At 33.2% G+C, this 23220-nt stretch overlaps 1 protein-coding gene across 2 annotated transcripts in view; it reads right to left on the reverse strand.

Moving 5' to 3' along the window:
• CSMD3 (CUB and Sushi multiple domains 3) overlaps positions 1-23220 on the reverse strand; it is a 538229-nt gene that overhangs the window by 197765 nt on the left and 317244 nt on the right. For both annotated transcript variants that reach the window (XM_085221591.1, XM_085221590.1), the window contains exons 16-19: positions 16971-17165; positions 15633-15771; positions 9961-10148; positions 6292-6480 (exon numbers count right to left, since the gene is read on the reverse strand). In XM_085221591.1, coding sequence (XP_085077717.1) covers positions 6292-6480; positions 9961-10148; positions 15633-15771; positions 16971-17165 — 711 coding nt within the window. The remainder of the gene's footprint in view (positions 1-6291; positions 6481-9960; positions 10149-15632; positions 15772-16970; positions 17166-23220) is intronic.

A 23220-nucleotide genomic window follows, 5' to 3' on the forward strand; every position in this document is an offset into this window, starting at 1 on the left:
TCTTATAACTGTCATTACGTTCATTTCTTTCATGGGGTTTCACTTGGGAGTACTGGCAAAACATAACAGCATCACTGGCTTTAATTGTTTCACTTACATGAGCCAAACTTTCCAAATAAATTCTTAAAAGATACATTATCTGTCACTATGTTCAAGGTATTACCAATTGTAAGTATTGATCTGTCTTATCAGTGTTACTGCAATACACAAACATATTGCTAAGACATTTCACACTAGATTATGAAAGCAGTTAATAAGCAAGGAAGATGACATTTCATTCAGTTGTTTGTTTTTTAATGTCTGTCCTATTTTTTAAATATTTATGTTTGCTGCAGAAGTCAGTCTGTATAATCTGCTCCTGCAGAGGTCAATGTGTATAAAAGTTTATCAATTCTTTGTAGAAGAACAACTTACCCCTTCAATTTAGTATTTTATAACATTAAATGAAATTCAACATCCACTAATTATGTTCTCTGTCATCTGAGGTCTTCAAATAAGTTTTATAACCTACTTAGAACTAGTTTATTTAGATATAACTGAAGTCTGCTTCAGAAGCAATAAGGGCATAATAATAATATGAAGATATTGAATGTGAGAAAAAGGGAGGTCATCATATCCAAGAGAGACAGAAGAATATAAAGAGAATGTATTGGTTATTTTATGAGAAGCAAGAGAATATAATATACATTATATATAAATACTTGTTTCCATGTATTTCAGCATGTTTTTGAAAACAATACAGAAAGAAAAAAAAATTAAATCACTATTTCTTTTCTAACTAAAATTATATCACCTACCGAAAAACTAACATACTGTGCTTATTCTCACTTGTATAAAGAAAGAGAAAATACATATAAGAAAAACATTAAAAAAAAAAAGTTCTTTTCAGTTATATCAATTTGATGCAAAGTAAGTGAAAATGATTTATTTTACATTGTGATGGGGTAGGTAAAAAAAAAAACATTTCTAATTGATTAATAATAATTATTAGTTTTACAAATGGTTTCAAGCATCAGCAAGGAAGACTAGTAACATACTAGAATTACAAAATGGAAAGATAAACCTACTAATATATATATGTTTGTATGTATATAAACCTATATGCGAGTAAACATGCACAGAAGTCCCATTACATTCCGTCACTTAATTGACTCCAACTAAAATCTATTTCTAGCATGATTTTCACTTACTAAATAATTTTATAATATAACATACTTAAAAAAATTGAAATAGTGTGTTACAATTTGAATCATGTACTGTGCTTCGCGTCATTTAATAACACTGAATATCTGCAGGGTTTTTTGTTTGTTTGTTTGTTTGTTTTATCAGGTTTCATTTCAACAAAATTATTGTTTCTGTTTTAGAAATGTATGAACGTAAATAATGTAACACCTCTTCCAGAACATCTAGATAGGTTCCTCATGATACCACACAACTCATATTTAGGGCATCTACTCTCAATGAAAGTGTTAAATGTTTTCCATTTTGTTATTATGATTATTATTATTATTTGCTGATGTTCCCTATTAATTTTCTTAAGTAAATTCTGATCAAGTAGAATGCTAATATTTATTCCTAATTCAAATACATAATAAGAATTATTAAGTACTCAATTTCATGTTATTGTGAAAGGAATGGAAATCACTTTACACATAATTAAGTACTTTTACTACAATTATCTTGTCATGTTTAATGGGATTAATACAATACTTCATATATTGTTAAAATAAGTTTCCTCGCAAATATTCAAAACTTAAAATCAAATTTCTGTCACAATTTTCCAACAGAAAATACATGATAAGACAATTGCCAGCTAAGTACTGGGAAGAGAATACAGTAAAAAATTCAAGGAGATCCATACAGATAGGTACTCAGTAAATCACACGTAAATTATGTCAATGTAAAACAAGTAGTATTTTTTCTAAGCAAAGCTCAAAACCATGCATTTTTTTTTCTTAAGCACAATTATTTTAACAAGTGTTCTTTGAAAATATGGGGTATATTTCTTTGCATGTTTCTTTTCTTAGCTATTGTGCTCCATCTTTATTGAAATATTGAAAAATAAATAAATGTACACAGTAATAGAGATTTTTGTCTAGTCCAGGTGGATTATAAAAAAAAAAAGCTATGAGGCTTGAGACATGAGACAAGAAGGAAAAAAAAGGCAAAATGGTGATGTAGGCCTACATCATCACTTTTTCTGAAAAGACATAAAAAAGCTTGCCAATCCAAAAATTTGCAATATTTCACATAAAATACTGTTAAAGCATTTTACTAAAAGTCTAAAATTTACTAAATTTATAATGGCTGTTTAAAGATAAGTATTACTCTTCATTCTTCAAAGAAACTTTGGTTTTCTTGTTGAATTTTAACATAGACTTGTTCTCCAGAAAACTGAAAATAATTCAACTACTGAATTAAGAAACTCAACTAGACCACAGCTATAACTGTTCTGCGGTCCTGTATGTGAGAAGCTGAATATATATTCCTTGAACATTTGCCTTTAAAAAATGAGCAGAAGTAGATAATAGAATCATGGAATACTTTGAGATGGGGAAGACCTATAAGGATCACCAAGTCCACTATACTGATCAACTCAGAATCAGAGAATCACAGGAGTTGGAAGGGACCTCAAGAGATCAAGTCCAACTCCTCTGCTAAAGCAGGTACCCTGCAATAAGTCTCACAGGTAGGCATCCGGATGGGTCTTGAATATCTCTACAGAAGGAGACTCCGTAATCTCTCTGGGCAACCCCTTCCAGTGCTCTGTCACCCATACCATAAAGATGATCTTCTGTATGTTAGAATGGAACTTCCTGTGTTCAAGTTTTAGGCCATTACATTGCACTCTATTACATTACACTCCATTAAATTACACTACTGAGAAGAGCCTGGCCTCATCCATTTGTCTCCCACCTCCCTGTAGATATTTATTAACATTATCAGATCCCCTCTCAGTCTTCTTTTCCCAAGGCTAAACAGACCAGATTACTCAGCCTTCCCTCATACAGGACGTGCTCCATGCCCTCTGTCATCTTTGTGGCCATCTGCAGGACTCCTTCTAGGAAATCAATGTCTGTTTTGAACTGGGAAACCCAGAACTGGACACAGTTTTCTAAATGTCTAAGGGCAGAGAAGAAGAGTACCACCATCTCTCTCTATTTGCTGGCCACACTCTTTTTAATGCAGCCAGGACACTGTTGCACTTCTTTGGCTAAAAGGGTACGCGGCTGGCTCATGGCCAACCTGTTGTCCACTAGGACCCCCACGTCCTTACCTACAGTGCTCCTCTCCAGCAGGTCAGCCCCTAATCTGTATTGATACATGCAGTTATTCCTCCTCAGGTACAAGATTCTACACTTATCCCTGTTAAACCTCAGCAGGTTCCAACCTGCCAAACTGACTCAGGCCCAACAAAAACAATATATCTAAGAACACTGTCCAAGTGCTTCATGAACTCTGTGCAGTGATCACTGCGCTGGGAATCTTATTCCAGTCCCTGACCACCCTCCTGGTGAAGAACCTGTTTCTAATATTCAACCTTATTCTTCTCTGATGCAGCTTCATGATGTTCACTTGAATCTATTACTGTCATCAGGGAGCGAAGATCAGTACCTGCCTCTTCAATCTCCCCTTGAGGAAGTTGTGGACTGACATGAGGCCACCCCTCAGCTTTCTCTAGTCTGAACAAACAAAGTTACTTCATCCTCTCCTGCTCAGTCCTGTCCTTTAGAAATTCTATATCTTTGTGGACATCCTTTGGACATTTTCTAACAGTTTTATTTCCTTATTGATACTGCTATTGTCAAAAAATGTTAGACAGTTCTAATTTATTTTTTTTAAGAAGTGCTTTGCTGTTATGTATGTATATTTGTGATTGTATATGTGAATGTATATGTTTGCATACACAAAGCAATGCGAAATGGTACACAGAGTAATATGTGCCTTGTCTACACAGATTCACATAAAAATCCAAATGAAGGAAATGAACAATGAAATCTTTCATGTGCATCAATCATCCATATATGAACAAATTATACAGCTTGCAGTAATGACACACTTATCCCCTGAGGTCAGTCTTTATTGATGGAGACAGCCAGTTTGTTTGCTTATTTTTAAACTACTAGTCTCAGTATACTCTAAATGTTCCTGAAGATAATGAAGTGTGACTTCCCCAGTAAGTTTTTTGTGATGCTTATCTGTGTAATATCCAAACACCTCATGTAAAAAATGAGTTGACAGTCCTACAAAAGTTAGAATCATAGTTAATGCAATCTCATACTCTGAGGAAAAATAGATTCTAAAAAGTCTTTTTTTTTGTTTGTTTCCTTTTTTATATGCCTCTGTTATTCATGAGTTGTAGTGTTTTGTCTGAACAATTATTGCTACAAGATGTAATTACACACACACACACACACATATATATATATAATGTATATATATATATATATATATATATATATATATATATATACACACATACATAAAAAAAGCAATTATGAAAAAGAACCTAGTTCTCCAGAAACTGTTGCAGTAATAAAGCGAATGAACAGGAACAGTGATCAATGTGTTTATTAGTGGCATAATTAATACAAAGACATCCTCTCAGTTTATGCAAGGAACAGTCCATTGAGCAAATGCCCTATTTTCCCCAGGAGGTGCAAGGACTCTGGATCCTATTTAAAAACATGCCACTTGAGAAGAAATTCAGCAGTAAAATTAAAATGAGTTCAACCATGAATTGATTAAATTTACTAGAATAAATGGACTCAGTCCTGCCTTTAGGACGTATTTGTTCTATGGACAATTATCACTTAGCAATGTGCTCTGGAGAAAAAAAAAAGATCTCATTTACTTAGTAAGTTACATACTAGTTCAGCAACCAGTGGAAGAAATTTATCAAAATTTCTGTGTTCATTTTGGAGCAGAGAACAGTATTCATAGGATATGCATTAATATTTTTTTTGTTTAGATGTTTAGCATCTTGTGTCTACCAGTGTAAGAAAACCTATCTTGTGTATATTGCCTACTCAGCCCCTTGCCTGTAAACTACGGGAACCTTGCAATTCCTCATTCCAAGAATCAGACTGAGAAGCAGAATCTTTCAGGAAATAGGTCTACAATACTGTAGAGTACAATTTTCAAGTAAGAGATTATTCATCTTCTGCTCTGTAGCCATAAATTTCTGCCATCATATCTGTACATGCTCATCCTAGCCTTATATGAAAAAAAAAGGAAGCATTTGCTAAATATGCTGAAGACGGCACTAGAATTTAAAGAATGAAATACGGAGAAAACGAAGACATTTACATATGGCAAATCACACATCTATGATTCAATGCATTTTTTGTAAGTCTTCTTTCAAGTTCAGTTTTTACTTTCTGAGCATTATGAGACAGTAAGGGTTGTTTGAGGAAAAATATACTATTACAAATCTTATATACCTTATGAAATTTCAATGGATTTTTTGTTGTTGCTTACGTTGTTTAATACTATCTTAGAATTAATTAGGAATTATTCTTGATGACGTTTTTATCATCAGAAAAGCATATTCCATATCCAAAGGAAAGCATCTAAAATATTTACCATAAATATTACAGTAATATTAAATATAATTAATATCACTTGAAGGGGAAAGAATCTTTAAATGATCAATTCAGATAAGAGAAAATCAAATAAAATATTAGTTTTTCAAGCAAGTTTTGTAATGACATGCTAGATAATCTGAAATTTGTGGCAGAAAATATTAAACGATACCATTTTTGTGTTGTTTAACAACCATATGAACAAACATCACGTATAATGTAGCACTAATCAGCTCATACAGTGACTGAAGAGTGACAAATTCTGTTAATAATCTAGGAACACAACAAACAATGTGTAACTGGAGAAAATGCAATTTTTTAGTCAGGTACAAAAACCTTGAAATCAACACATTTGTGACTGTAGATGGATACTCAACTACAAATATTTGTAATTTGTATTAACAACTTTACAAGCAGATGTACAATAAACTTGCATGCCCTGAGCTAAAAGGCAATCAGCTCATGGTAACATACATTCAGACAGACATATCTTCAGTAATCTCTTAAATTAATGAATTATATATTATTTTATCATTTTATTTCTAAATATCACACAGAGGTATATAACGTTCATTTAGTCTTATTTTTTTAATTCTTTATTCTTATTTTTTTAGTCTTATTTTTCTTCATAAAATTAGACATTTAATTCTTTTGGTCAAAATGCATATATTTTAAATTGCTCTGTATTTTATCCATTTGTTCTTACCATCGCAAGTAGGGAGTGGGTGACTCCACCAGTGATTTTTTTCACATAGTAAAGGCTCCTCATGACTCAGCCTATAACCTGGATCGCAACTAAATGAGACAGTGGAACCTATTGAGAAGTCATGTCCATAGCGGCGTCCATGCACTGGTATGCCAGGATCCAAACAAGAGTAAGTATTAACAGTCACACCTATATTCAAGAAAAAGAAAAAAATAAAAATAAAAAAAATCACAGTTCAACTAGTTAAACAAAATCTAGATTATTTAATTAATTATTTAATTAATTAATTTAAGTAATTCTTTGCATTGCAGTGCTGGGGAAGCATTAAGCATTTTCAATATTTTATCCTTGACCTTTGTTTCTTGGTGTAACTGCCATAGGATGCTTTGGATAATGAAATGCATACTGTAGACCAAAAAAAAAAAAAAAAAAAAAAAAAAAAATCCATAATTTAGTGTATTTTTAGGTTTATTCTGTCTCACTAATATTAATGTGATTTTGTCCCTGACACTGATATTGAAGAGTTTTGATGATAACTTAAAATCCTTGTTTTCAGCGTATTTTTTCTTGATCAAACTCGGTTTCCCAACTTGTTTCTTTCTTCTTTTCTGATCATCCTCAAAATATTTACAGGAATCATATTTTTACATAAGTTATTCTCATATCTATTTCTCTTTGATATGTGAGATACTGGGAAGACAATAAATAGCATAAAAGGAAGAAAAGAGTAGCTGACTTGATACGGGGAGTTTTTCATAGAATAAAATTGCTTGAATTGGAAAGGACCATTAAAGTTTATCTAGTCCCTCTTCCCTGCAATGAACTGGGATACACACAGCTAGATCAGGTTGCTCAGAAACCTGTCTTTCCTAACCTTGAATGTCTCCAGGAATTGGCATCCACCTCCTGTCTGGGCAACCTGTTCCAGTACTTTACTACTCTTATTGTAAAAAAACATTTTCCTACATATTCCCTCTTTTAATTTCAAAGCATTTTCCCTTAGTTCTATCACAACAAATCCTGCTAAAGAGTTAGTCTCCTTCTTTCTTATAGTTTCTTTTTAAATACTGAAAGGCTGCTATTAGGTCTTCCTCAAGCCTTCTCTTCTCCAGGCTGAACAGCCCCAGCTCTCTCAGTCTGTCCTTGTAGCAGAGGTGTCCCATCCCTTGGATCATTTTTGTGGCCCTCCTCTGGATGTACTCCAACAGGTCCATGCTTCTCTTGCACAACTGGAATGTGTTAAAAAATATTTTTACGTGTGCTAAAAAACCTTTTTACATTATTTCCCAGTGAGATTATCTTTTTTGTTAAAGAATAGTGGGAAAAATAAAGAAACAAAATTTTGTAGGAATATTACTGACATCTGGTAAAGTAAAAGAAACATTCACTGTAAGATCTTTCCCTGATGTATTTTATCCTTCGATTCCCAAGGAAAATCTGTAAGATAGTCTTGCTTGCAAAATAAATTCTGTGTGGAAAGAAATAATTAACAAAGAAAATAAAAAAGACATCATATTACAATGGGATGACTGAAGAGAACAACATTAAATCATTAAGCATTATTATCATCCAGAAAAGAAAAATCAGAATTGGACTATATTGGATAATACAGCACAATATAAAATATTAGAAATAGTAAGAACTAAACAAATAAAATGTATACCAGATGTCTGCATATAATCACAGGATGTTAAGCAGAAAAGCTATTGGAAATAGTTTATTTTGTGTAAAACTTGTAAGCATACACAATTTTCACCTATTGTTTAATATAATGATAATAATATTCAGCCCTGGTGAGGCCACATCTCAAGTACAGTTTTGGGCCCCTCACTACAAGAAAGACATCAAGGCCTTGGCATATTTTCAGAGAAGGGCAATGAAGCTGGTGAGGGGTCTGGAACACAAGTCTTATGAGGAGTGGCTGAGGGATCTGGGATTGTTTAGTCAGGAGAAGAGGAGGCTTGGAGTGACGTTATGACTTCCTGCAATTACCTGAAAGGAGGCTGAAGAGAGGTGGGGTCAGCCTCTTCTCCCATAACTAGTGATAGGATTAGGGAGAATTGCCATGAGTTACACCAGGGGGTATTCCGGTTGGACATTAGGAAATAATTCTTTGGCGAGAGAGTGGTTAGGCACTGGAAAGGGAGACACAGGGAGGTGGTAGAGTCACCATCCCTGGAGGTATTCAATAAATGTTTAGATGCTGTACTGAGGGACATGGTTTAGTGGGAAATTATTAGTGATAGGTGGACGGTTGCAACAGATGATCTTAGAATCACCAAGATTGGAAAATCTCTCTCCTCTATGATTCTATAATTTAACCTTCATCTTTCACTACTTTACAGCAGAAATCTGGGATTTTAGTGAAAATGCATTTTATAATAAAATTGAAAAATTCATACATTTGAAAAAAAAAAAATTCCTTTCAAGATATATTAAATTAAAACAGTTAGAAGTAAGATTAATTTTAATAAATGCAACTTCCCTCTTTCTGCTTTTCACATTTCTGAAGTGTAATTTCAGGCATCAAACATTAGTCATTTAGTCAATTTTTTTGTAAGAATTATGTAGTATTTGCCAGGAGAATTACTTTAATAGTCTGTGTAAGGATAGCTATGCTTCAAACTTCAAAAAGGATGAGAATTAACAAATTATTAGTTCTCTCATTGATGTAATTAATTGATATATTGTGGAGATGGCTAAGATAGTAAATAATTTTAGATCTAATGATTGACTTTCTGCACAACTTTTCAGAATTTAACATTTAGTAGAGTTCAAAGCATCCCAAAATTTATGTGACAAAGTCCACGTATTGTATTAAATATCCTTATACTGTTAGTGATGAGGATAGAGAAAATAGTGAAAAAATAAGGTAAAAAAAAATAAGAATATATTAAAATTCCTCGGAGATAGTCCCTACATGTAGGAATTCAAAACAGAAATAGATAACATCATGCTCATGATTAATACTAAGTGTTACAACAACTATTTTTTCACACAAAATTAATATGTAAAACAAATGTATTTTTAGAACTACAAAAAAAAATTGAAATGATAATATAGTTACTACTCTGAATTTCACAAATTCATAAAGGTATTAAATCTTACTGTTACATTCTACAGTGTGTTTTATACAACTGTAATAAGGGAAAAAGAATACATGTATACAAAAATAAAAATGAACAGATAACATACAAGATTTTAGTTCCCTAAATATCCATAATCATGCAGTTCAGTAGTTTTGATTTTCAGTTAATTTACATAAATTACATTTTCTTCTAGCTTCAGAGCTGGCAGTGCATTAATCAGGACAGTAATACAGGTATTTTGCTAGGATTTTCATTATCTTCTTGATATTATGATATTTTAAACATCTGAAAATACACTACACAAAAAGTAAAAATAACGACACAGAAGAACAACATCCTGAGGAAAGTCATTTGCTTCCCATTATCCTCTGATTCTTAAAGTGCAGAGCACTGCAGCAATAACATCAAACTGAAAGTGAGATTACATGTCATCATTTTGAAGTTTAACGTCACTAAAACTTACTCAGTTTGAAAAATAAGAAGCTGACTCAGGAATTTACAAAAGGCAGTAGCTTTACAATTTCATGACCACGAATAGCAGAAAAGAGGAAATCAAATCATACATATTAGAATGACTTACTTTCATAGTGAATCTTGAATCCATTGTTAGAACGACTGTTGTCAGTTGTAAAGAGAAGATAAATGAAATTGCTACTGCTAAAGAGGAACTGTGGGACCTGAGTACCGTTGTAAGATCCCAGAAGTGGAGATAATAAACTTGGTCCATCATGAACTTCCAAAACATCATAATTAAGTTCTGTCTGAAATCTGGAATTGAGGAAACACCCATAGGCACAAATATAAGCAGCAGTTAAAACAAATTCAACAAACACATGCAAAGTGTGTCATATTTTTAAAACTATGCTACTTTCTTGATGCTATTATTTTAGTTATTTCTCCACATATCTACTTTACAACAATAATTATTATGTAATACTATATCCAAATTTCAGGTTAGTGCTCTAGTAAGATCAGAAATAAGTTTAAATTCCTTGAGCAGGTTTATAGTACAGAAAACTAAGAGACATAATTTGTTAGCAAAGATGAATATTACCCATTTGAATATTTTATATCACAGAATGATTTTCTATCATGGAAAAGTAAAGTAAATGAGATAGAGGCTGGGTTTATGTGTGTTTTTTTTTGTTGTTGTTGTTGTAGTTCTTTTGTGTTTTTTTTTTTTTTTATAGTATCTATTCCATTTGGCATAAATATCATTGAAGTATATGATGTTAAGAATGAGTAATAATCTAATGGCTTACTTTTATAATTGTTTATAAGCAGAAATATAATTAAGTCATCTTTGAGACTCCTGGTGCTTAGTGCTAAATGAGGCTCAGCCCAAAGAAGTAGCAGAAGTTAGGCAGAAAAAAAAACTTCCTATTTTAGAAAGTACTACAAAATTAAATGTGTCTTTACAGCACGTGTGCTGCATTTGTCAAGAAAAAACAGAGGGTGACACTGCTGCTAGATAGATGTGCTACTCCTGTTTTAGATGGTATCAGCAATCCCATGTCTCTAATATTTTCACAGCAGTTTCTCTCTTTCTTGCTATGGTAGATATAACATTAATCATCTTGCTTTAATGGGCTCACTGATGAATTAGTGAAAAACCTTTCTTGCATTAGAAAGAAACAATTAACAGCAGGACTCTATCCTTCAGATCCTTCTAACTCCTTCACTGATTTACTTGGATGCCTAATTCGGCTTTGTGAAATTCATTCAAGAAACTGCATGATTATCAGCAATGCACTCTCAGCTTCTGTATTTATATCCCACGAGTCACAGCTTAAAAGAAGCATGGCAAAAGATGAGAAGTTAAATAAAGCCTTATTTTATTCCAGTTCTGCTCATATGAAATTACGTAGAAAGAGAGCAGAGAAAGAAAATAATAGGGACTTAAAGAAATAAATTATGATAAGCCTAAGAAGCCAAATAGCTGAAAGTTTAGCTGAAAGTTTTTTGCTTGTTCCTACATGATCTAAGAATTATATATTTCTAAAAGGCTAAACAACTAGGCATTTTATTATTATTATTATTTTCTTTTTTTTTCCCAATCTTTTTTCCCCATTAAACCTTACAGAACAAAAGCAATAGTGGAAATAGATAATTTAGTCTTGCTCGGATTTCCTAGTTATGAAGGAACTAAGCATACTTAAGATAGAAAATGCAAAAGGAATTGACATCTCCTCCCAGATGCAAAACAAGCAGCAGGTTGAGGAAGGCATAATAAAACTAAGTTGAATCTCCAAAGACATATCATGAATGCCCTGTTGTGTACATGACAATGAAAGAATATATATAACACTACACATAGCAGAGAAATGAGATAATTTAATTTGAATTTATAACTGTGTTACTTGTTTTGTTTTTCTTGCAATTTTTTTTTTTTTTTAATAATCAGCCAATCTGATATATTTACAAATCATCTGGTTATTATTAACTGCTGTGAGAAATCAGTAGGGTTTTATAGGAAATTGAATCAAAAATAATTTTAGGTTCTGTCAGACTCCTCTAGTATCCTTTTCGACGTAACAAACCACTAATCTTAAAATAATCTGGATGATCACTGATTTTAAGTTAACCTGGATGACTTCATTGCTATGTGAGGTATATTCTTATGGAGAACTTCAGAATAGTCTGTTACAGTTCATTTCACTTCTGTCCAAATAACACTGGAGGAAAAACTTTTTTAATCTTATTTGAAAAGATAAAGATGCTTTAATATTTACAACATGCATCATTGTTTCTAAGAGACAGCCTGTCAACTCAAGGTGGTGTTAGGATACGATCAGAATATCCCAACACAAAGTGATCTCATTAGTCAAAAGTGACTAGTGCTCGAATCAGTAGTTTGCTGATTAACACCTCTAGCATTTAAATGCTCATAATTAGGCTTCATGATGAACACTTAATTACAGTGAAGAATGGCAGATTTCTCACTTTCGTCATTTCAACTCAGCCTGCATAGCTATTGATATACAATAAATATCAAACAGATTATCGTAGCTATGACTTTGTGAAAGGAACAAACTCTTCAGACTACTCATTCACAATCATGAAACAAATCACAGAAAAGTCCTTCTGGACACCATGAAATCATTAAAAGGAAGTCATTCTCTGCCTTTTTTCTTTCCATCTGTGTCAAGCTTCATGAAATAGGAACAGCACGGACAAGCATCAAATGCAGAACATTGAACATATGCAGTGTCTCAAGAGAGAAACTATAGAAAGATGAGAAATAAAAAGGGAATCTAAACTACCATGGAGGAGATAAGCTGAAAGTAAAGTTAATGTGGCACTCTGAAGGAAACATGTATTAACAATAATTCTTCCCATCGAGAATTCAAAAATAAAGGATACAAAGATGTTAAATATGTACTATATATGTTTACTCTCACTGAAATATGAATATATTTAAAAAAGTACTGAATCATAGAAATCTGGGTATTTCCAATAAAAATAAGGTTAGAAATGGGATATTTCTGTATTTTAGGACAAAGCTGGAATTTTAAAAATCTGGACAAAAAAAAAAAGAGTTTTGTGGTGTTTTTTACTGTTATTGGTTTTGTTTTTAATGAAAAAAGGAAAGTCATTTGGCTATCGGTTCAAATACGTATATTTGCCAAAATTAACCTTCTGTTTTTGAGGAAATTCTGCTGCATATTTGAAGTAGAAAGAGCATAACAAGGACAGTAAGACTATAATGAGTTTTGCAAATAAAGCAAGTATATCTATTTCTCTGAATAACAATTTAAATTCTATAAAAATGCTAATAATGTCTAAGTAATATATATATACACACTAGTACACTATGAGCATTAATTTCATTATGAGGTTTACAAAGTAATACATTTACATTCTAATGTATAATTATACACAGGTTGCTTCAAAAAGAATGCCTTCTATTTATGTCCATGGAAACTACAACAAAGAGTACAATAGCACTATCTAATAGAACAAATTTCTCAGCTGCAGAACACTCTTTATCAACAAACTCACCACCATTAGCTATGCATTTTCAGCAACAATGAAGAAGAGTCTGCATGCTACACTTGTAAAAATTTGCACAAATGGAAAATACTTGTTCTTGTGTTGCCACTGCTGAAATGCAACACCCACTGCCTCACTATGCTTATATCCATTGTATCATCTCCATAAACATTCACTAAGAGTCAATGAATGTCAGTAGGGGCAATTTTTCCCTTATGGAAGAATTCAGTGGCACACCTTTATTTCATACACATTTCTTGTCAGACACCATCGTATCAGATTGACCTTCTGTGGACATTAGTTATGTGGCAATAAAATTTAATGGAATATTTGTGGAAAGTTTCAATCTCTACTGCTATACCACCAATGTCTGCCTCTGATGTCACAGGCCAATATAATAAAATAGGAGGCATTCCTTTTTAGAGCAGTTCTCTTATGTCTGAATGCATGGGTGCAAATGTATATAATTCATTTTCACACGTTATCCTGCACATAAAAACATATATATACACCCTCATATGTAAATAAGTCTTTCTGAATTTACCTTGCTGCATCTCAACCAATATGCATATCATCCCTATCTGAGACAAGTGAGAAGACTGTTTAGAACAAGCAGCAATGGAGAAGGAGGAAGTGTAATAACATGGTTAGGTTACAAAGAGAACAAGAGGTCCCCCTGTCATCTGAAAAAATCACATCCTCTTCTTATTGCTCTTAACTGCACACCTTATAGAGGTTGTGCAATTTTATGACAAGGCTTTAATACATTATAAGCCAGAAGTGTACATCTGAGATTGTCAGATTTAATGCAACTCAGGTGTGAAAGGAGAATATCTATCTGATAAGGAATTTTGAAAATAAAAAGACAGTTTTTCAATTTGAAATGACTGACCACAGTAATTTTTTTATTGACAAGTAAAAAAAAAAATTTCAAATGAACTGATACTTTTTCTTTTCAAAAATTAGATTTCTTGAAAGTTCCGTGATTTTAATTTTTAATTTTTATTTACAACAAAGAAAACTAAAATGTTCATCTCAACTCTGAATTGAAACAATTTTGATGAATTTGTGCACAAGTTAGTCAACTGTCTTTTACATTTTAGTTACCAAATTTGATAGGAGTTAATTTTAAGCTTACTTACAAACTGTGATCTTGGGAGATCACTTTTCATTTCATACTAAAGATGAGAAATATCTTTGAAGTATCTGTATTACATGTCCTCTAATTGTATATAATGTCATATAAGCATATTATTACAGTATAAACTATAGTATTATAATTTAAAAAAAAAAAATCAACTTGTTCATAATGAGAAATTTTGCTAAGAGAAGATTGTCATTTTCTTTCTCTGCTACAAATAAATTTTTATTTCACTGAAATGAAGCAGTATCTTCTTTTTAGATTGAATGTGATTAAGGAATAGTCAAAAGATGTGGTACAAATAGCAATTGAGATATACTTGCACATTATTTGTGTGCTATAACTTCGATCCTCAAAATCTTTTTCTTTCCTGAATCATCATATAGCCTCTTAATATTAGTAATTAAGAAGAATCTATAACATGCTTAAAATACTTAGAATATAAATAATTTTTAAATTAAATCTCATGTCTTGCTATTTCACAATGAGCTTAAGTTCAATGCCTACAGCTTGCTGCCATGAGAATTTTAAGGCTTCTAACATATTTAATTCCTTGGAATTAGGTAGGGAAAACATAAGCAAAATATAGGAAAAGTGGGTTACTGCAGTAATTTTGGGAAACTGGAATTCCATCCTATAAGCACACACACAGGAAAACAGGTTAGATGACCTGAGAATTAAATATTCACAATGAATAAAAGCATGAATTCATTCAGTTCAGTACTAACCACCGACTGAGATTTAGGAGTCGAAGATTTCACACATTTGAGGAAAAGAAAATGGGTTCATAGTATAATTCATCACATCACATCACAGTTAGAAGAAAATTAAATGTACTACTCTTTATAAACAGATCAAACCTTTAACTAGGGCAGACAGACCTAAATATATGCAAAAGGGTAGGAATTTCAAAAGCTTTTCAATTCATTGAAGTACAATTTACATTCAAGAAAAAAATTGATGACCTGAAGGCACGAAGGTGTTTTAGAAAATCCTACCTGATAACACAATTTCTTGATTCAAGAATAAGTGAAAATTAAGTTTATGACAGCGCTAACAAAGAACTGCTTGTAGGTAAAAACTGGAAAATATGAAATAAGAAAAACATCAGCCAAGACCTTTCAAATGTAATTTTGATAGAGTGTCCTGGTTCAGCTTCTATCACCCACTCACAATTCAAGGAGTCTTTATAATACCCAGGCCAGCCTGGAGAGAGGATTACTCCACTGGGAGATGAAAAATGCCCACCACACGGAGCTAAAAGTGAAACAAAGACAAATGTATAATGATAAAGGCTTATGATAAATAATTCATAGTTATCAATTTCAATATAGCACAACTATACTTAAATTTTAAAAATCCGTCTGCAAGAAGATGAAAGGAGGTTTAAAGCTGACAAACCCTATGGGGTTTGGAATTAGATGGAAAGAACTGAACTAAAATCTTAAAAGCTTAAACCCTTAAAAAGAGAAAATTAATTCTGTTCAAAAAGTGATGACATAAGCATTTATATTGTATTTTTAAAGCTACAATCCATTTTACTGTAACAAAGGACATACAGCAAAACACTACCTAAGAACTATGAATAGCTTTTAATTGTGAGTAGAGAGATTTCAAAAGCCTATGCAGAAGGTTCGGTTGAATATTAAGCTAGGAATTCATAAACTGTCATTTCAGCTTTGACAAGGATCTATTGTGAGAACACATACATTTTATTTCTCAGGTCAGTAATTAAAAAATCACATTCATATCTAATTTTTACAAAATTAGCTTATATTTTTTGTAAATATATTTTAAAATGCTGCAAAGTATCTATAACCAACCAGAAATACAGGAAATAATATGTACTATTTCTCTCGGTGATAGCAAGTAAATACACAATAAGAAAACTTTATTAAAACAAAACTGAAACCAAAGTAGCTTAAGTTAGTAATAGCAATGATTTTCTTTTTTGCTATTTCTTTCTTCTACATATTAATGAGATTGGTTAGTATACTGATTAGACAAGAATTTAAAAATGAAGAGAAGAATATTGTTGGTGTTCTGCTAGTACTAAAGGTCATTGCCTTAAATCCTTTCTAGAAGTAGACAAATACATACTTGAATAAGGAGGAAAAAAAAAAAAAAAAGAATCGATTCTTTTGAAAACTGTAGTTCCACTAATGTCAAATAAGAGCTATTTGAAAGTATGAGCCATGCAAACTATTACCATTCTAGGCCTACTAAGTTTCTTGGATAAGCTTTCATTATTACAGAGCCCATATAACAGTGTTCTCATCGCTTTTTTTTTTTCTTTCACGTTTTTCTTCTTTCCTTCTTGCAGACAGAGTTATAACAGAGGCTTTTGTCTCACTAGACTTTGGTTTCACAGTAGCTTTGTGCTAACCATTTGCAGAAGTCTGAATTTCTTTTAGTGACAACTTAAAGAATATTACTATAGGAAGAAAAATACATACCTCCACACTTAGGAATAAGTCCACTCCACATTACTTTTCCATCCACTAACATGCAAGTGATTGTTTCAGTTCCTTGTGTTTTGATAAACCCTTCCTCGCAAATAACAGAAATTGAGCTCCCCAGCTGAAAGTTGTCACCAAAACGCCGAGCATTGATTGGTACTCCAGGATCAGGGCATTCGTTGTGCCCAAATGCTATGTAAAGAAAGGAAAAAGAGGAAAAAAGAAAAAAGAAAAAAAGAAAAAAAGGAAAAGAAAAAAGAAAAAGAAAGCAGAGAGAAGAAAATAAATAGCAAATAAAATAGTGTGATAAATTTTGCAATTAATATAAAGTTTTATAGTGGTATTCTGTCAGTAAAAAGAAACTATTAATGTTAGGAAACAATAAGAAATATAACTTTCTTAGCAATATAAGCAAAAGAAAAGAAAGTACAGTAGCATTAAAAATTGTTTGAAAAGTGCTAGTTTTATCAATATAAATCTCTGGACAGTCATGCACTGATGACAGACATCAGTGATGGTAACAGCCCAAACTGTCTAATACTACAACAGGCAAGACAGTTCCACGAAAAGTGTAGGACTGGCATCTTTGATATAACACCATTTTTTTATATTTATTATTTTTATTTTTTAATTCACTGATTTATTAGAACCATAGTGACTTGAGTGTGCCTAATATTGCCATTGTATGATTTTATTTTATTTTTCCTCCAAACTGGAAGCATTTGAGCAATTGGAAAGAATTTGGGAAAAGAAGATTTTCAAAGAAAATGTGAAGTTGTAATCATATGGTTTTATCTATGCTCAAATATATTTCTAGTATGTAAAAATCCTTCAGAATTTCAAGTACATCTAAGAGCATATAAAAAAAATAAAATTTATTTAAATAAATCTGAATGTGATAATAAAAATAGTTTATATCTGTTATCATAAATATTCTATAGAATTCACCTTATACTGGCAGAAAAGACAAGTTCATCCTCCTACCAGTGGTGCACAAAATCATATTTATAGAAATATCATTCAAATAAAACTTCACATTCATTAATTACTATGTTCTGATACTTTCTTAAGAAATAAATAATGTAGGCAAAATGTAGATTTTTTTAGAAGTTGTATTTTTCAGCATGAACAGATATCATGTGCAAAAAATTCACCCTCCTGAACTGTGACAATTACCTCTTCTTAAGTCTATGTAAGAAGGAGATTATTTTCACAATATTTTCTGCAGATTTACTTACGTGTCTGTTAGACAAGACATATCAAAGCCATGAAGTTTCTAAATGAAAACATTATTCTAAGATTTTTTTTTAAGAAAATTGATTTTCTATTGTATTTCCAGCAGACTATTCAACTTAATTCTAACTAAAAACAAATTCTTATTTTTAAAAATATTTTATATATAAACAAAGTCTAATTTCTTAAGAATATTTGTTATACAATTATTCTATATTAAAGAAATATGAAAGTCACACTTCTCTGACAAGAAATTGTATGATTTTCAAATTGAAATACTTTTTAAATGAATAAATGGCCTATTATCTTCTAAGCATTCTGTATGTAAGATAACAGTTTTTACTATAAATTGTCAAATAAGTTTGTATGCAGACAGACCATAATTATTCTAGTTTGAAAGACAGTTTTGCATATATTGTATTTTCAGTAGTTACACCTTTCTATTTAAAAAGTATTTTCTTAATAAAAAGATTTGGCAGATTTTGCATTGTCTGAATTTATCTGAAGAATCTGAATAATAAGAGACAACAAAATTGGTATTATGACATTTTAACTTAAGGAATGCCGCGTATCTTGGGAATGAAAATTGTGCTTGAGGATGTTGGAGGACGACATTAAAAAATGATGCAATCCTACATCTTCTCCATGGAAGTTACAAAAATTCTGTCAGTACTTTAAGCACAGCCCTCAATTTTAATCAGATCAACACAGAAAGATTTTTAATAGTTATTTTCACATTTAAATAGAAGTCAACTTCAGATATAGATTGCTTGTGTATGACAGCAGTTTACTGAGGTTGTAAATTTGGTTTACTCCGCTATATTTTAGTTCAGTACTGAGAGTTCTGCTGCTACTGCTCCTCCTGTGGAAATCACTGCATGGGATGGCTATGGGAAGCAGAAGATAACCTTTCCCAACAACAACCCTAAATCTCTCAGCCAAGTCTGTCTCCATTTACTTTACTTGAAGAAAAATCAGGCTGCTTATACTTGAGAAAAGATTCAGAGAATCACAGAATCACAAAATGGCCAGGGTTGGAGGGACCTCAAGGATCATGAAGCTCCAATCCCTCTGCCACATGCAGGGCCATCAACCTCCACATTTAATACTAGACCAGGCTCTCCAGGGCCCCATCCAATCTGGCCTTGAACACCTCTAGGGATGGGGCATCCACAACCTCTCTGGACAGCGTGTTCCAGCATCTTACCACTCTCTCTGTAAAGAACTTCCCCCTGATATCCAACCTAAAGCCCTCCCCTCCCTCAACTTAAAACCATTTCCTCTTGTCCTGCAGTTATCAACCCTTTCAAGGAGTTGATTCCCCTCCTGTTTGTAGGCTCCTTTTAGGTATTGAAAGGCTGCAATGAGGTCAACCCACAGCCCTCTTAGGGGAGCTCTAATATTGGACATACATGAAACTGAAAAGGAAAAGCATAAAATTGCAAGTACTTAGTATTTGATCTATCATCAATAAATTAAGAATAGAAACATTCCTTGTCCTCTTTAAATGTAAAGAAGACGTACAGCTTTTTTTTTAACTTTAACTCATCTACTATCATGTTTGAACCGATATGGTAAGTCAGATCAGGAAGAAATCCAAGTAGCACAGACATAGTACAGAGTGACAGTGAAGTACTTTCAGTTCTGATACTAATTCAGAAGAATGTTAAAACTTGCATTTTGCTTCAAAACGTATGAAGGGGAAAAATTGCAAAGACCTGGAGAGGCAAGATGGTAGGAATTAAGGTAACTAAAACTCATATAGTCTGAAGTCTGCTCTGAAAGGTTCTTGAAAACAGGACCAGAAAGGAATGGTCCATTGGCATAAACCAAAACAACAACAAAAAAAACACTACTAGCCAATTTGTTGATTTTACTGTCTTCTATAGATGATAGCAAGAGGATATGCATGAGGATTTTCATACCCAATCTCTTTTCAACTCAAAAAAAAAAAGAGCAACTTGGCAAAACCTAATTCATCTTGCGTCATTTCTAGATTAGCAATATCTATTTTTACATATGCTCATGGGAAAGCATCATTTTGGGAAGCTAATTTTTCAGTAAAACTAATTCTGCAATATTCACCACGGTCTGGATCATTGTGTTTGCCCTAGCTGGGAACATATCTTACTTGGACTCTGCTGTTGAATAAAAGCCAAATACTTTGACAGCAATAAAACAGACAGTTCTTCATATGTCCTTAAGAACATATTAAATAACTCTTACCAGTGAAGAGTAAGGTAAGTGTTAATGGTATTTAGCGATACAGAAGATACTTAATTTTACCTTCAATTATTATCCTGTCTATGAATACAGTGCTAAGTAGTAAATGAGATATATAGGCATTCGGTTAGTTTTAACTTTTTCACCTCCCTCAGAAGAAAAACAAGTAAAATGCATACAACTTTGTTTTTATAGAAACTGTGTTTCTATAAAATAGATAAACAAAATATAGAAGGTGACAGGAGACAGTTTCCTTTCCAAAGGATAGAAAGAAGTAGATAGAGTTCAAAGCTCTGAAGAAATTAGCCCAATTACTATTTACTGCAACTGCTCTGAATGCCAGTCTTGAAATTTTTCTTCCTGTGACTATCACACTTGTAAGTTACATATGTTTTAATCAGGATATAATTAATATTAATTCACCTTCAACCTATAGGTAAACATACTAAAACAGTATATCTAGCAACAGTTTTTAAGTATTATTTTTAGCATTGTAATGGTGTAACCAGCCACAACATATAAGAGTTTTACGTGAACGATTTTATGAAAAGAAAGGAGGGATAGGCTGAGCAGGCAAAGTGAACATTCTGTGCTGTGCATAAGGGAGGAATTAGACTATACTCCTTGCTGTTAGGGAAGACACAGCTTGTAGGTGAAGTATTTCACCCAACAAGATGGCACAGAGGAACTATTCTATAGGTCATTATTAGAAATCTCAGAATCAGATACCTTCACCCTTATGGAAGACTTCAACTTCCCAGGTGTAAACTGGGGATATCATACTGCCAAAATAAGCAATTCTGGGAAACTCCAGATAATTTCCTGTCAATGTGAACCAATTACAAAATGTGCCTTCCAGGTAGTGTTTGAGAATAGGGAAGGTCTTTGTATGGGGTGGTGACAGTAGGTGGCTTTCTTGGTCACAGTGAACATAGTTAACTTCAAAATTTTGGGCATAGGAGAAAAAGGGCAAGAAGAGTTGCCACCATGGACTTAAAGTAAGCTTACTTTAAGCTACACAGGGTGGTAACTAGCAGTGCCCCTTGAGAATCTTCTCTAAATATTTAAGGGTCTGTGAGAGCTGGGCACTTTTCAAGAAACACCTTTTAAAAGTCCATGAGCAGGCAAACCCTTTGTGTCAAGTCAAGCAAGCAGGGCCAGAAGACCAACCTGCCTGAACAGAATCTCTCCTAGAACTAGGGCAGAAAAAGAAAATATATGACCTCTGGAAGCAAAATCTGGCTTCACAGGGAGAGAGATACAGAGAGCACAGAGATATAGTTCACATCTGCAGGAAGAAAACAAGAAAAGCCTAAGCTCATCTTGAGTTGATACAGGCCACCATGGCTTCAGACATCAAAAAAAAAAAAAAAAAAAACTTTTTTTTCAAGTAGGTCAACAGGAAGGAAACGGAGGTTAAAGCAAAACATTGGACTGATACTTGGAGCAGATGGACACCTAAAACATAAGGAGGAGGAAAAAGGCAGGGGCCTTGAACATCTTTTTATTTTTGCTTCAGTTTTCAAGATTAATGACAGATCTTGGTCTATCCAGATTTCAGAGTTGAACAGACCAAGATAGTTCCAGGAGCAATAAGTTTCCATCTACAGTCACTGAAATTGTAGGAGAACAGTTATACCACTCCATGGGGCCTGATGGGATTCACCCCAGAGTGAATGCTGAAGGAATTATTGGACAGAAGAGCTGGACCTATTTCAAAAATTTAACAACGGTCTTGGTAGTCTGGGGAAGTCCTAGCTGACTGGAAGCTAGCCAGCATTATAACCACGCATAAGAAAAGTATGAGAGAAGACCCAGGAAACTGTAAGTTTAACCTCAGTTCCTGGAAGAGTTATGGAGAAGGCTGTGCTGGCAGTTAAAAAAAAACCAGAGCTATCACCGTGCATAGTCAATAAGGCTTCATCAAAGAAATCTCCCACCTTAGTAATTTTCTTTTCTTCTATGATAAGGTCACTTTTTTGGTGGCTAGTGTGAAGAATGTTGGATGTAATCTTTCAGTAAGGTTTTTGATACTGTCCCTTATGGTATCCTTATGATCAAACTGTCTACCTTTCTAGTGAACAGATATAAGCTATATTGGGTGATTAACTGGGTCGATATCAGTACTTAAACTAAATGGGGCTAATGTGACTGGTGAATGGTCACCAGCTGTGTTCTCCAAGGCTCAATCCTAGAGCCAGATCTGTTCAATATTTTTATCAATTATCTAGATACATGAGCTGAATGCATCCTCAGCATGCTTGCTAATGATACTGATAGGTGTTGTTGACTCCCTGAGGGGACAGAGGTTTTTCAGAGGGAACTATGTATACTGGAGCACTGGACAATTAGTAGCAACACAGAGTTCAACAAAGGTTTCTGCACATGGGATGGAGGTACAGGCCAGGAGATGATTGGCTAAGAGCAGCTCAGGAGAAAGAGATCTGAAGATGATGGTCAACAGCAGGCTCAACTTGAGTCACAGTATGCTTTTGCAGCTGAGACGGCAAATCACATTTTAGTGTGCCTTAAGCACAGCAACCCAGTCAAAGTAGTTGATTCTCTCACTGTATGTGGTGTTGGTGTGGGTTCACCTTGACTGTTGTGTTCAGGATGGTATAGTACTTCAGTGTGTCCAGCTAAGCCGGTAAAGGGGTTGGTAGGATGTCCTATGGGAAGTAGAGGTTGAGAATACGAGCTGTCTTGCCTGGAGAAAAGATGGCTATGAGGTGACTTCATACACTCTAAAAATTTATGAGGGAAGAGCTCCATGGTATTCCATGCCCACAGC

The sequence above is a fragment of the Meleagris gallopavo genome, chromosome 3, assembly GCF_905368555.1.
Source record: "Meleagris gallopavo chromosome 3, MGAL_WU_HG_1.1, whole genome shotgun sequence".
NCBI lineage: Eukaryota > Metazoa > Chordata > Aves > Galliformes > Phasianidae > Meleagris > Meleagris gallopavo.